Source organism: Emydura macquarii, unplaced genomic scaffold, assembly GCF_026122565.2.
Source record: "Emydura macquarii macquarii isolate MOO-44397 ecotype Brisbane River unplaced genomic scaffold, CSIRO-AGI_Emac_v2 contig_2676, whole genome shotgun sequence".
Lineage (NCBI taxonomy): Eukaryota > Metazoa > Chordata > Testudines > Chelidae > Emydura > Emydura macquarii.
Genome location: NW_027132813.1, coordinates 11,025,426 through 11,041,506, shown reverse-complemented (window position 1 = coordinate 11,041,506; position 16,081 = coordinate 11,025,426). Strand labels below are relative to the sequence as shown.

The 16,081-nt window shown below is 39.4% G+C and overlaps 1 protein-coding gene across 1 annotated transcript in view; it reads left to right on the top strand.

Moving 5' to 3' along the window:
* DNAH14 (dynein axonemal heavy chain 14) overlaps nucleotides 1–16,081 on the top strand; it is a 584,657-nt gene that overhangs the window by 163,539 nt on the left and 405,037 nt on the right. The window contains exons 22-27 of the mRNA XM_067564773.1: nucleotides 198–552; nucleotides 10,892–11,233; nucleotides 12,472–12,658; nucleotides 12,689–12,871; nucleotides 13,455–13,645; nucleotides 13,946–14,191. Of these exons, the coding sequence (XP_067420874.1) occupies nucleotides 198–552; nucleotides 10,892–11,233; nucleotides 12,472–12,658; nucleotides 12,689–12,871; nucleotides 13,455–13,645; nucleotides 13,946–14,191 (1,504 nt within the window). The remainder of the gene's footprint in view (nucleotides 1–197; nucleotides 553–10,891; nucleotides 11,234–12,471; nucleotides 12,659–12,688; nucleotides 12,872–13,454; nucleotides 13,646–13,945; nucleotides 14,192–16,081) is intronic.

Sequence of the window (16,081 nt, the reverse complement as noted above, 5' to 3'; positions counted from 1 at the left end):
TGAATTTATGTAAGAAAATATAGCCCCTGTATGTTTTTACAGAAGTTCAATTTATCTATTTTAACAATTACTGTTTTGAAAAATTATTAACTTACAAAACTGGTCAGTCGATATCTTAATTGCTGTTAACAGAGAAAATTTAATTAGACGAACCTTTTGTTAAAATGAAATTTGTAACTATTTCTTAAAATGTTAAATTTACAGATTGTGACTCTTCTGTCCATTCTTAGTAGTTCAATGGCACAAGTTGAATCTTATAGTAGAAACTTTATGAAATACTGTGCCATGGTGGATGAAGCTAAAACTATGAATATGAAAATCTTAGCATTACAAAGAAAATTATCTTCACATGATTTCCGAAGCATCTTAAATAAGTATACAGATGATTTAAAAGAGATTGTATGTATGATTATTGAAAGACGCATTCATATGATTAAAGTCAGAAGTATTAACTATCAAACAGACTGCCTGCCATATTTTGAAACACTGCTTAATATAATACGTTCATCCTTGCATGCAATAATTGAAGCAAGAAACTCACATCTCTTAGAGGTAAGTGACTTGATAATTTTTATTACACACATCTGTAAGATTAATAAATGAAAATGTTATAGCATGTCATATGTATAGTAGTATTCCACACATTTATTAATCAGCAATATTATGAAACCAAATGCTGCTTAGTGTCTATGGTGTCATTAAAAGATTATATAATTAAAATGATCATTTTTATTCTATGAAGGGAAACCCTAAACTATGGTTCTTTTTAAAAGTTACTCTAGAAATGTCATTTAGGGTTATGCATTTTTTTATTTTTCCATGTTTACCATAGCAAATTTCCTCCGTTTCCAGTTAAAAAGATTTATTTTCTAGTTATCAGATCCATTCATCGTATCAATTGCCTTTCAGTAGTACCCTTCCACATAATTTAAGACCTACCCTGGAAAATAGGTTCAGCATAGCAAGATCCATGTTGAACTTTGTAATATATTATGCTCTTTAGACTTCCCAGATTCTAGGAAGCTATACTTGGGGGATATGTGTCATCTTCAAAATTGTTTTTATAAAAAATACTTCCAATTCTTCTACAAGTGGTTGTCCATATGCACTCCATGTATGGTGCATGGTGTCAGGCCATCATCTGTGAGTAGCAGTGCCTTCGAGTGCTGAGGCATAAATGACAGGGTGGGCAAAAACTGCTCTCCCATTCCTTCTTACCACCTGTGGTTTGAGAGACGGAATATCTGCAGTGTCTTTGTCTCGGCTCACTGTGCAACTTAATTCACATAGTTAGTTGTAGTTAGTTATGTAGTCAGTTTTATTTTTTCCAACACATATTTAAATAAAACTAACTACAGATAAGTAATTATGAGAAAATATATATATATATTTTTTAAAACCCAAAAACTTTGAGCTTGATAGTCAAATCCACGTGCTGCCTCTTGGCACCAGACACCTGGACATGGTAGAGTCTAAATCCCTGAGATTCAAGACCTCCACTCTTGTGAGGAAGCCATTCCTATAGCAATAGCCAACATAAGAACCTCTGTTTGGGAGATGTGCATATACTACACAAGGGCTCTATATGCTGTTCCTTTTCTGAAAAGGACCCAAAAATCTAGGATCACCTGAAAACATTCCTCCTTGAGAGTTCCACAATGGCTTTGTTGACTCCTGAACATGAAAAGTGTACCTTATCAAACCATACTGTCTCTGAGAGCACTCCAGTAAGTCAACAGTTCATTCTGAACTCCAGAGCTCCTCTACCATGGAGTTGGCCAGAATCTCTGCAGTGTCTTCAGACCAATCTTATGAAGAGAGAGGCCTCAAAAAGCACCAATCCCATGGTCACTGGAGACAGATATGCGCCTCTGACACCAAGCAGGTCCAGTACAGGAGGCAGTTCAAAACAGGCCCCACTGATGCCTTGACATGAAGCAGCTATCACAACATCTGTGCTCAGTTTACAGATGCCACTGGTACTAGTAACTGTGTTTCAGTGCTAAGCACTTCAGTCCAATCAGCTCCAAAGATCTCAGCATCAGAGCTCCCAGTGTGCAAATGTACTATTCTAGAGCTGACTCTGAAAATCCCAATACCAAAGGACCACACCCAGAAGGAACTACCATGGTACTGGAGGGGCTGGTGCAGGCTGCAAGCAGTTATTGCTTTCTGGTACTGACTGTACTTCCTCCTGAGACCTTGCTGCCTGATCCTCTATTTGTAGTACCTCCTCTGCTCACAGTACTGGTACTCAGAGAGACCTAATGGTAACTGACCAACCTGACTCTCCACTACTTTCCTCTGCCAAGAAGTTACCTACTCCGGCACAGATCTCAGCACGTTACTCGCTCATCACCTCCCACACGGACACCTGAGAGATCTGCCTCATGGATGGAGGCAATGTATTCCTTCTTTCCCTGTTTGTCCTTATTTGTATTCATTTTAGGTTTTGCCATGTGCTCTGTATACCTCTGAATGGAACTTTTTGCTAGCGGGGTCCATTGGTCTGTGCATGCATCCGATCTATCCTTGTGTACCATACCAAGTCTATAAAGGGCTATGCAGGACCAACTGCCACTACAGTTCCCTCTCACCATCCTTGTTCTGAGATGGATCAAATTTAGAGCTAGTCTAAATTTAGCTTCTCTTTGTAATTGTATATAGTTAGTTATCTAACTAGTAGTGTATATATTGTTAGAGTTGGTTGATGAGATAGTTATAGTTGGGGAAATTTTTAGGGGGTATCTCCCCCCTCCTCCACTTTTCTTAACTCTTCCTATATGTTCTGGGGTGTAGCATGCGAAAATCCCCAGGATTTAAAAATGGTGGGGTCTGTCTGTTTATCTGTTCTCAGTTAATAGATGACCATGACACTTACCTATACTGCCCTGAGGAGACTCCCCCACTTTCAAAGTGCTGTATTTATAGATCATTTCACCCTTAGCCTAGACATCTCAGAGAAGTGCTTCCTTATGGATAGGTCCAAGAGGACAGATTCACATCCTGGCCTGGTGAACCCTCCAGTATGTTTGTCAGTGGAATCCAGGTTTGTCCCATTAAGCTTGGGTTTGTTTGGCCCTGGAGCTCCTTCCCTAAAACATTCAACAAAAGACTTAAGTAGAAAACATCAGGGGGAAAATAAGGAAGAAAAGAGCAAACATTACCAGAAACAGAGTAGGGACAAATCCCCTAGCATGTCCTCTTCAAAGAAGAGTTCATTGAACCCTGTCTCTAAGCATTCTGAGACTCCACATGATGATATGGGTATGGCTGGAGCTCATAAGGAGAGTGATATTGGCTCTTCAGTGCCAAAAGCTAGGGGCCTGTTGGCTCCCGTGCATTAGGTCTACCAGCATGGGGCCCTCTCTGATACTGACCCGTCTAGTACCAAGTGACTGGGCACCTCTGTTACAGCAGGTGCGGCACAGAACAATACAGATGCTTCAGTACTGAGTGCTACTCTGGTGTGATTAAGCCAGTACTGAGTATGACATCATCGGTTCTGATGAGGGAGAAAGCTTTGACTACCCCCTTCACTGACTCAGTATACAGTATTGGATGACCTAATGCTCTATACATAACTGTAATCCTTGCTTCTCTCAGGGAATTTACAGTAATATCAAGAAACAAAATAGTTCCATTGATAATACAATATTCCTTCCCAGTACCATCCACAAGTCAAGGTAGAACCCATTCCTCTCTGGAACCAACATCATCACCATTTAGAGGTCTCATATTCCTTCTCTGAATCCACAGCCAGTCGAAATACATCACTCAAACATCACCAGAGGTCCCCCCAGTTCAAGAGATATTAGTCCAGATGGGGCATCTAGGAATGTCTCAGCACTCCCTCCCTCTTTAGTGACTCTCAGCCTCATATGATATGGTATGCTCCCTCTGGGGGTCCTTCTTCCTTCTCCTTTGAAACACATCAGTATCTCTGTTGAAGTCCATGGGACCTTTATACAAGACATTCCTCTGAGGAACCAGGTAGTGAGCATGTCAAGAGGTGACAGAAGGCCATTCAACCCAAGGAGGACCCTCCTCAGTTCCCTAGACAGGAGCAATATTCAGATGAAGATGATCAGCCAGAACAAGGGGATGTCTCAGCTCTTCTGGTCCTATCATCATCTTCACCCAATGAGGTAGTGGCATGAGCTTCACTTTCAGTTCCTGAAAACTTTAAAGCATTTCAGGAACTATGAAAAAGGTTTGCTAAGGCACCTCCAGATACCACTAGAGGAAGTGCAGGAGGCTCCTCATTGATTACTGGACATCCTTCACAGCTTGATTCCAAATAAGGTTGCCCTCCTTATCAGTGAGGTAGTCTGAAAGCCAGCAAAGACTGTGTTGCAGATTCTGGCAACTGCTGTCCCTACCCCCAAAATGACCAAAAAAAAATATGTACCAGCTAAAGGAACAGATTATCTCTTCTCACACCCTGTCCCAAACTCTCTAGTTGCACAAGTAGCAAATGAGAGGAGTAAGCAACAACAGAAAAGGTCAGTAACATTTTATAAGGATTCTAAACAATTAGACCTCTTTGGGAGAAAAAACTATTCATCACTGAGTTTGCCATTTTGCATTACAAATTAACAGGCACTTATGATGAAATAAGATTCTATTAATAATAATGGGCTTACTGAATTCTTGGACAAACTGCCTCAAGACAAGAGGCAACAGTTCAGTCCATAACTGATGAGGGAAAGCTGCTGGCTAAATCTTCACTCCAAGTAGCATTGGACAGAGTAGATACTGCCTGTCAATCCATGTAGTTTACCTGTTCCAGGATCTGCACTAATTAACTCTCGCTGATTTTATTTTCTAGGGGAAACTCTGTAACCCTCCCCCATGGAACTAGAATACAATCCCTAGCTCACAAATATACACATAGTATTTATACATAAAAAAGTTTAACTAATCCTAGTGCCTATAGCTTCATGCACATCTCAGTATAATAGTCTTTTGAAGTTTCCAAGATCTCACATCTGCCATGTTCCCATTAGCAGATTTAATGGAGCAGGTGAGAGCTTTGCAGAACCACCCTCTTCCCCCCGCCCCAATCATTATAAAAGGGTTAGTCTATCCAGTTCCAATCCTTCCCCATTCAGGAACCACTCTCATGATATATTGCTTAGGGAGGAAGTAGATTCCCTCCTGCAACTTGGAGTAGTGGAAAAAATGCCCATGGAATTCCTGAGAAGGGGAGTTCTATTCTTATTATTTCCTGGTGCCAAAGAAGAAAGGGAGATGGTGCCCCATCCTAGATCGTTGACTCAACAAGTTTATCCATTAATTCAAGTTCAGGATGGTGACATCAGTGTCCATAATTCCTACTCTGCATCCTCAAGACTAGTACACAGCTCTCAACTTACAGGATGCATACTTTCATATTGCAATTCACTTGGCTCACAGGAAGTACCTCTGATTTCTTGTGCGAAAGTTTCATTACCAATATGGAATGTTTCCCTTTGGCTTCTCCATGGCCCTGAGTGCCTGGTGATCATGGGTGCACATCTGAGAAGTCAAGGTATTTAAGTCTGCCTTTATCTCAATGACTGGCTGATCTAAATTCAGTCACCTCAGCCGGTGGGATAGCTCCATTTGAGCAATCCTGGATGTTTCCATGGCACAAGGCCTCGGACTGACTTTTCTCTGTTGCTCTATTTTTTACCCCTACTCAGAGCATAGAATTCATGGGGGCAGTATTGAACTCCTCACTGGTGAAAGTCTGTTTGCCACAGGACAGATTTTTCATTATGTTAAACATCATCAAGCAATTGCAGTCTCCCCTGACACTATTGGCCAGAACCTGCAAAAAAAAACCCATAAATCACATTGTGTCCCGCAACTATGTGACACAGTTTGCCTGACATCACCTGTGATCCATGCTAGATTGGGTGAAATCTTACTTGGTAGTTTGCAGCTTTCTAGCTTGCAGCAGGACAGGGTCTATTAGATTCACCTATGCTGCTAAATGGAAGAGATTCTTTGTCTGGGCTGTAGAGAATCAACTGTCCCATTTGGAAATTCTGCTTGCTGCAATCATGGATTACCTGTTCACCTTAAAGCACTCAGGTGTCTCCATTACAGTACATCTAGAGGCTATCTACTCATCACCATGCAGTAGGAGTCCACACTGTCTTCTCACATCAGACCGTGGCTAGATTTCTCAAGGAGCTTATTCATGCCTTCTCCTCAATCACACAGATCCTACCCTCCTGGAATTCAATGTTGTTTTAACAGGTTTTATAGGTCTTTTCTTTGAACCATTGGCATCCTGTTCTTTGTACCACCTGTCTATGAAGACAGTGGCATTACCTTGGCCCGAAGAATAGGGGATATGCAGGCCCTTATAGCGGGACCTCCCTGCATAGTACTCCACAAGGACAAAGTGACTGAGACTTCACTCAAGGTCCTTACCTAATGTGATTTCTGATTTGCATCTGAATCAGATGATTCACCTACCTGTCTTCTTCCCCAAACGTCACACTACTCAGTGGGAGGCCAAACTTAATACCTTGGACATTTTCAGATACTTCTCTTTCTGTTTAGAGGGAGAATGTAGCCATTGTGCAGAAAGAATAGCAAATATGGTAGGCCTCCAGCTTGGCTTAACAAAGAAGTCTTTGGTGAACTTAAACACAAAAAAGAAGCTTACAAGAAGTGGAAGCTTGGTCAGATGACCAGGGAGGAGTATAAAAATGCTGCTCGAACATGCAGGAATGAAATCAGGAAGGCCAAAGCACAACTGGAGTTGCAGCTAGCAAGGGATGTGAAAGGGAATGAGAACGGTTTCTACAAGTATGTTACCAACAAGAGGCAGATTAGGGAAAGTGTGGGCCCCTGACAGAATGCGGGAGGCAACCTAGTGACAGGATGTGGAGAAAGCTGAGGTACTCAATGCCTTTTTTGCCTCTCTCTTCACAGACAAGATCAGCTCCCAGACTACTGCACTGTGGGCAGCACAGAATGGGAAGGAGGTGAACATCCTGCAGAGCTGAAGGAACAGGTCCAAGACTATTTAGAAAGATTGGACATATACAAGTCCATGGGGCCAGATGCAATGCACCCGAGGGTGCTGAGGGAGTTGGCTGATGTGATTTCAGAGCCATTGGCTATTATCTTTGAAAGCTCGTGGCAATTGGGGGAGGTCCCTGATGACTGGAAAAAAGCAAATATATAGTGCCCATCTTCAAGAAAGGGAGGAAAGAGGATCCAGGGAACTACAGACCGGTCAGTCTCACCTCAATCCCTGGAAAAATCAGGGAGCAGGTCCTCAAGGAATCCATTTTAAGGCACTTGGAAGAGAGGAAGGTGATCAGGAACAGTCAACATGGATTCACCAAGGGAAAGTCTTGCCTGACCAACCTGATTGTTTTCTATGAAGAGGTGACTGGCTCTGTGGATGTCGGGAAAGTGGTGGACGTGATACACCTTGACTTTAACAAAGCTTTTGATACGGTCTCTCACAGTATTCTTATCAGCAAGTTGAAGTATGGGTTGGATGAATGGACTATAAAATGGATCGAGAACTGGCTAGAGCATAGGGCTCAACGAGTAGTGATCAATGGCTCCATGTCTAGCTGGCAGCCGGTCACAAGTGGAGTGCCCCAGGGGTCAGTCCTGGGACCGGTTTTGTTCAACATCTTCATTAATGATCTAGAGGATGGGGTAGATTGCACCCTCAGCAAGTTTGCAGATGACACTAAGCTAGGGGGAGTGGTAGATACCCTGGAAGGTAGGGATAGGATGTAGGAGGACCTAAACAAATTGGAGGATTGGGTCAAAAGAAATCTGATGAGATTCAACAAGGACAAGTGCAGAGTCCTGCACTTTAGACGGAAGAATCCCATACACAGCTAAAGACTGGGGACCAGTGAGCTAGGCAGTAGTTCTGCAGAAAAGGCCGTGGATAAGAAACTGGATATGAGTCAGCAGTGCGCTCTGGTTGCCAAGAAGGCTAATAGCATATTGGGCTGCATTAGTTGGAGCATTGCCATCAGATCGAGGGAAGTGATTATTCCCCTGTATTCGGCATTGGTGAGGCCGCATTTGGGGTATTTTTACCAGTTTTGGGCCCCGCCACTACAAAAAGGATGCGGACAAGTTGGAGAGAGTCCAGTGGAGGGCAACAAAAATTATTAGGGGACTGAGGAGAGGCTGAGGGAACTAGGCTTGTTTAGTCTGCAGAAGAGAAGAATGAGGGGGGATTTGACAGCAGCCTTTAACTACCTGAAAGGGGGTTCCAGGGAGGATGGAGCTAGGCTGTTTTCAGTGGTGGCAGATGACAGAACAAGGAACAACGGTCTCAAGTTGCAGGGTGGTAGGTCTAGGTTGGACATTAGGAAAACGTTTTTCACTAGGAGGGTGGTGAAGCACTGGAATGGGTTACCTAGAGAGGTGTTGGAATCTCTATCTTTAGAGGTTTTTAAGCTGCGGCTTGACAAAACCCTCGCTAGGATTATTTAGCTGAGGTTAGTCCTGCTTTGAGCAGGTGGTTGGACTAGATGACCTCCTAAGGTCCCTTCCAACTCTATGATTCAGGGAATCTTGACTGTTTCTGGCATTTGCTGACCGAATGAAGAGACAAATCTCCACTCAAAGAATGTCAAAATGAGTCTTGGACTGTGTTAAGACATGGTTTGAGCTGGTCCACTTAGAATGATCTAAGCATGTTAGGGTTCATTCCATCAGAGCCCAGGTTGACTCTGCTGCATCTCTCTGCGGTGTCGCAATTTCAGAGATTGCAAAGCTGATACCTGGAGTTCAGTTCACATCTTCACTCAGTATGACTCCATGTTAGAGGGCCCAAGATCCGATGCCCACTGTGATAGAGCTGTCCTGTATTCATTATTCAGAATTCTTAGCACCCATCTCCAGGACACAAGTTATTTTTGTGAGTCAGTAGAAGATGAATACATGTGGACGTTCACTCGAAGAGGAAAGAACAGTTACTTATCCTACAATAAGTAGAAACTGGTTCTTTGAGATGTTTTCTGTATATCTTTTCCTCAACCAACCCTCTTTCCCCACTATTAGAGTTCTCACTAATTTGGATACTTTGCAGTGAAGGAACTGGAGAGCGATTGCAGATGCCCTGCACTTGATGCCACTGGCTGTGATGTATTGGAGGGTGCATAGGGTGTAGTTGCAGCTCCCAATGGGCAGTACTGCTCAAAAGACTCTGATTTTGTGTACATGGGGCGCGTGCGCACCAGAAGTGGAATACATGAGTACAACACATCTCAAATAACCAATTACCTGTAGTGTAGGTAACTGTTCTTTTTAGTGGCAATATTTTATAAAAAGAAGGGTCTGACCTCAGAGTCAGTCACTTCACGCTGTTGGAAAGGTGTGAAAGAGTCTTAGGCTAGAGCTACACTATAAGCTAGGAGCGTCATTCCCAGCTTGTGAACACATACTCGCGTTAGCTCTCATGGCTCTAGCATGCTCAAAATGGTGTACCTTCAGTAGCCTGGGCTGTGGCAGCAGTGACCCAGGCTAGCTTCCCTTAGTACAGGGGTTCTCAAACTGGGGTCGTGACCCCTCACGGGGTTGCAAGATTATTATGTGGAGGTTGCAAGTATATGTACAAAAAAAGCAACTGCTATAAAATATATAATTTAAATTTAGATAATTACACACACCTTTCAGTCACAATGTGGGGTATTTACTTCAAAAAGTATTGTAAACGTATAATACAGCGATTGTTGTTCCTAAACAAAAAATAGATTTGTATTATCATCATTTTAAGGAAAATTGGATTCTGGGGATTGTCGTATCGTGCATGAAGGTTTGTTGTCTTGAGACTAAAAAAGTGTACTGAGACAACACTGATTGTTCAGTAGCTGAAGAGCTGCATTAAATTACAGACCAATCAGAATGCTGAGATTGGGGGAAAAATGTAATTTATAATTTAACAGGCAGAGGTGGTGATGGGGGTTTGCAGAGGCCACCCCAAAATTTTTCATAGCCCCTGTGTAACCACCTCTCCTAGTGCAAAGGTCAAACGTTAAGCAAAAGTAAGGGTAGCATGATATGGCATTGCCATCCTTACTTTTGCAGTTCTGCGCTGCTGCTGGCGATGCCACTATCTTCAGAGCTGGGCAGCTGGAGGTGGCAACACCGCTTCCAGCAACAGCGCAGAAGTAAGGGTGGCAATGGGGCACTAAGTCTGCTGTGAAAAGTAATATTGAAAAAGAATCTTCACCCCCCAGTATTAAATAGTAACTATTTTAAAAAAATAACTTTCCTGCTTATAACAATAATATGATAAAATGTGTGTTAGTCTTAATTTAAAACCAATGAGAAAAGGTAAATTAATTTTTAATTAATTCCTACTTATAAGAATAATTTGATAAAATATATTTTAATTTAAAAGCAGTGAGAAAAAGTACATTCATATTAAACAATAGGGTTATGAACAGGGTTATAAATTTATTATTTAAAATAGTGTTAAATATTAAAAAGGGGGGAGGAATCCTTATCAGAAGTTTGCTGTCTGCAGGGGGTTGCCAATACAAAAAGTTGGAGAACCACTGCCCATGGGGGTTCAAGCAGGTTTGTACTGGGGCAGCTCTAGCCCATGCTGCCCCTTCCTGTGCTACCGTGTGTACGTTAGTTTGTGTGCTAGCACAAATGAGAGCTAATGCAAGTATGCATGTGCAAAATGGGAATGACATTCTTAGATTTAGCCTTAGGGTAAATGAAAATCTAGCTCTTTATCTCCAGCTCTCTCACACTTCATTTGTTATTTTAAATACATCATTCCTGACTCCCTTCCAATTATTACAATAATAAAAAAGAGAAAATATAACAATAGAGATAATTTAAAAGTGTGTGTTGTCATTGAACAGCATAATGATTGTTGTTTCAATTATTTTAGGTTATCCATTCAGCACTTATGAAGCTGGACAAAGACCTAACAACAGTAGAAGAATTTATTGAGCACTTGACTTTTCTGAGCCAGATTTCCTCAGAGTTGCCAATGCTAGAGACACAGTATAACACTCTTTCCCAACTGTATTCTATTGCAAGAGACTATGACATCTTTATTTCAGCTGAGCAATTTGCCTTGTATCAGATACTTACTCGCAGTCTGCATGATCTCAAATCAACCATCCTTATTTGTGAAAAAGGAAAGAATGACAATATTATAAAATTCAGTGGAGACTTGGATGGCTATATTGGTAACCTACAGTTTGAACTTAGGAAATTTAAGAACAAAGTAAGTTACTGGTATTTTAAGAAAGCATCTTTTTATCTTTAGAGGCAGTCTAGTCTAGTGGATTGAGAATGAGTTTAATAACCAGAAACTCATGCATTCTGATTCTCACAGTCACTCTGGCTCATACTGTGGCCTTGGGCAAATCCTTAGCATTATATCTATTATCTCATTTCTCCCATGTGTAATGTGTGAGTAACAATACTCATGTAGCTGACAGAAGTGTTATGAGGATTAATTATGTAATATATTGATAAATGCCCAATTCAATAAAGGAGTTAAGCATATGCTTAATTCCCATTTATTTATTTATTTTGTACTGCAGTTCTGCCCAAAGACCAGGTCCCCATTGTGCTAAGCACTCTACAAATGAAAAGACAGTTCTTGGCCAAAAGAACGTATACAATGTGTATTTAAAACAGCGTAGGTGCATACAACAGATTGTGGAACCGCAAGGTGACAATGACATGATTATTATCAACATGTTAAAAAGTGGTCACAGCACACCAGCTACCTAAGAATAGTCAAGTGTTTTGTAGGCATCAAGACACAAGTGGTGTTAATGGAACTTCAGTGGAGCTTAAACATGTGCTCAAGTGCTTTGATAGATAGGATTGGACTTCAACATGCTTAAAATTAAGACATGCTTAAGTATTTTGCTTAATTGGGGTCAAAACGTTCTGCAAACTTAGAGATATAACTAATACATTTAATTATTATCACCAACTTTGAAAAATGGAAACTTCTCCTGAAAAATAAATAAGTTCATAAATATTCACTATGTAGATGCACAACATGCATGTACTTAAAGTGATATGGACGTGCACACAAGAAAGGTTAATTCAAAATTTTATATTTAACCAAATTTAATTGAATGTTCACTCTCTGAACATGGCAACACACTGGTTGAATTGCCCGTTGTCCAAACACAGCTGGTGAGATACTAATGCGCAATAAAGTCATATTAATAATAAAAATAAATTTAACACTTACATATACCACTTTCTTCTCCTAGTAAGTGTAAATGTTTTATAGATTGCATGTGCATACAGCAGAACAAACAATAACAGAATGATGCTGTAAAAGATTAGAAATTCATAAAGAATTGAACATTTTTTTCAGATATTTGACTTTGCACACATTTTAAAATTTTTAAGTACTGTAATTAAGCAGTTACTAATACTAGACTTTGTACTTTGAAATTCTTAGAACACATTTTGTCATATTTTTATACCATGTAGGTGAGAAATCCAGTTCTCCTCCTTAGCAAAACTTTGCCTAAGACAGCTAAAGAGATGATCCAAAGTCTTGTGGAGGAAGCTGCAGTTATTTCTAACAAATCCAGAAGTTATGCGAATTACCAGGACCTCTTTGACAGTTCCATCGCTGACATGAGATCGTTGTCATTGGAAAGGATATCGCAGATTAGTCAAGCTGGAGATTCAAGTTCTCAGAGAGTGAATAAAGAGCTCTCTGAAATTGAAAGTGAATTAGCCTTGCGAAAAATCTTGTGGGATTCACTGGCGGAATGGGGGAAGTTATCTTTTAGATGGAAACGTACCCTTTTTGAGAACCTTGATGTGGATTTAATACAAAAGGATGTTAGCAGACTCATGCAGACAATTCAAATGCTGGAAAAAGGTAAAAATATTAAAATCACTAGTTTGAGGCTTATAGCCGTTCATCAATTTATTGAGAAAAACAAAATAGTTAGAAATTATGGACTAAATCTTCAACAGGTGTAAATTTAGAATAATTCCAATTATTTTAATGTGTCTCCACTGACCCATTTTGCACCAGTGTTTTCTTATTCTACGAAATGAAATTATGATGAGATGCAACTGGTGGTGCATTCATAGTAGCTTTTAAACTTAAAAAAAATTTCTTCTTCTTTTGGGAAGTGTGAGGGAGGGTTGGACTTCTTCAAGTCCTAGGACTTGAGCATATCGATGTCCATATTATTCAAAAAGCCATGTCCATTTGAATAAAAATAAAGTAAAAAAAAAAGATGTTTCATTATTGTACTTTTAATATGTTCTTACAAATTATGGCAATGGAACAAATTACTATGATGATGGAGCACAATTAGTAGGATGCTAAAGAAAAATAATTACAGAAAGAAAAATTATATCATCTTGTGTTATATACACATAAAAGTAATGTGTTTGCTTATGCAAACTGAAATACAAAGTCTGATATACTGTAAATATTTTATATTTCCCAGGTTTACCAGAAAATAATATTATAATAGGTCTGAAGCAGTCACTGATGGATTTCAAAGAAGGCTTATCTGTGATTGTGTCTTTAAGAAGTCCCTGTCTTCAACCAAGGCATTGGGAGGCTATACAACATATTATTGGGCAATCCATTTCTTGGGATAAAAAGTTTACCCTGGATGATATTCTGCAACTCAATGTAAATATGTGTTGGATTATTTTATATCTGACACAGGAACTGATTTAACATTTTTGTTGTAATATGTAGTTATAATTAGTTTATTACAATTGTGAGATCTTAAATAGCTGTGCTTATGATTAAAGTTTTCCAGTTAGTTTAAATATATAGTCCAGTCTTCTACTACTCCACTTCTGCAACTTTAATAGGTATATATAAAATATTGTGTCACAATTTATACTCCAGTCATTTAGTAAAATATGTGCATTATCACTTGTTTATCTATTGTTCAGCCCTGAGTAATACAATTTTCCACTTTAGTTGTTTCAGTACACGAAAGAAATAAATGATATATCAGTAACAGCAACCAATGAAGCTACCCTTGAAGTAATGCTGAATAAGGTCATTAACCTTTGGAACAAAACTAATTTCCATTTGTCTCCTCACCGCTCTGAAACTTCAACGGTCATGATTATTTCATCTGCTGAAGATATAATGGCTCAGTTAGAAGAATCTCAAGTAACAATTTCAACAATTAAGGGCTCTTGCTATGTTGGGCCAGTTAAGGTAAAGATTACTGGTGACATTTGTGTATATATGGAGAATGTTTTTGGCTTTTTGCAAAAACAGTTGATTGTGATTAAGGATTATTATCTTCTTTCCTTCCTTCATTATTATTTATTTCAGATTTTGACATCCATGTGTATAATGGTGAGATAGATATGAAAATAATTGCAAAATTTAATTACAAACTATTTTTTTCCAGAATAAAGTTTCCAGAAAACCTATGCAAGTAGTGTACAACTGAAATAAATAGGATCCTTATTGTTTACTTTCTTTTTATTTTCAGAGTCTGGCAGCAAACTTTTACTAAAGGTGAACATTCCTGTATGCATGTTGCTGTAAATAGTTGCAGAGCTGCTAGTCAGGAGGGCCTTCATAGATCTCAGAAATTCTGCCTCCACAAGACCATCAGCAGCATTTGCACTGCACTTACTGTATATTATTTGTGATTTATTTTATTAACTTTTTGGCAGTTTTTCTATTTAGCAGTGATTACTTCTGGTTACATTTATTTTTTTTATTAAACTGCTGGTTTTTCGTAGCACTGCTGTATATCTGGTCACTTTCCAACCATGTCAAAGGTAGAAGAGAAGCCAGATCTTCCCACAATAATGATCAGCAGGAAAAAGAACGGGAGTAGAGCATTTGGGCTCTAAAGCTCCCAATTTGTCCTTACCTTTCTGTCCTAATTACCATGCTTATACCTGAAATTGCCTAATCATAGTGATGTTAAAAAGGATGGCACTATATTTGGATGCATCTAACTTTGTGTGCAACTATACTTGAACCATAAGAATGATATGAGCTCTATCTTATGATTTTCAAAGATCATTTAGTGCTCTAGCACTTTTTTTAGCATTACTGAGTTATCCTTAAAAATAAATTTTCTGCAAATTACAAACTCAGTTGACTTTCTGCAACTTCAAACTCAGTTGACATTATGATATTCTGTAAACTATGTTTTCCGTTTTTCTGCCTTCAAGTAGATCCTAAATAATAGATTACTTTGGCTCATTTTAATTATACGCATCTTGTTCTTACATCTGAAATGTGGCATTTTAAATCAAATTACTATTTGTTTTTAAGGAGTCAAATTGTTTTTATATCTGGGCATGTTTTATTGTTTTGAGTCTCAGCCAGATTGCAACTGTAAATGGATTTAATTTATAGCTCCTAGAACTGATTGACTATTATTAAAATGATACACAGCTTGCTACTTTAGCTGTATCAATATATTAAAAGGAAACCAGATATAGCGACTTGTCTTCTTATGATTGTCTTACAAAATTCTACTCACCCCTTTTTTAAAGCAAGTAAGGACAAGTGTATTTTTGTTAAAAAGTTTGCAGAAATAGGTTTACATAATTTCTCTTGGTGTTCCAGTGGCTTCAGTGATGCTAACTTGTGAGCAAGGAGTGCAGGATTCAGCTCCATAATTTTATAGCACTACAAGTAAAGTTAAATTTTAATTTATGCCAGTGCCCTGAAATGAAAAGATATTTTTCCAGATGAGTGATAGCTATTTTCTTTTTTCTTTCTTCTGCTTGCTCATGTCGATTCTATTCTAGGTGTGTGCATGCCTCTGTGCACAGTTACCAGAATTTTTTTCCTTAACAGTATCTGCAAGGTCAACTTTGATGCCCTCTGGAGCCCCTCACACATGCTGCGGTATATGCCGGCCCTATGCCCCCTCAGTTCCTTCTTTACGCCCATGACAGTTGCTGGAACTGCGTATCACAAGTGCTCTCATTATTACACTTAAGTAGTTGTTTGTTAGTTTTTTTAGTGTCGTTATTGTTAGTTAAGTGCGGTAAATAGTTAGTAGTTAAGCTAAGTTTAGTCCCGTTAGGGACCTTGGCTCAGGAGTAGGGCATGCCCTGGTCTCTGGGTTTC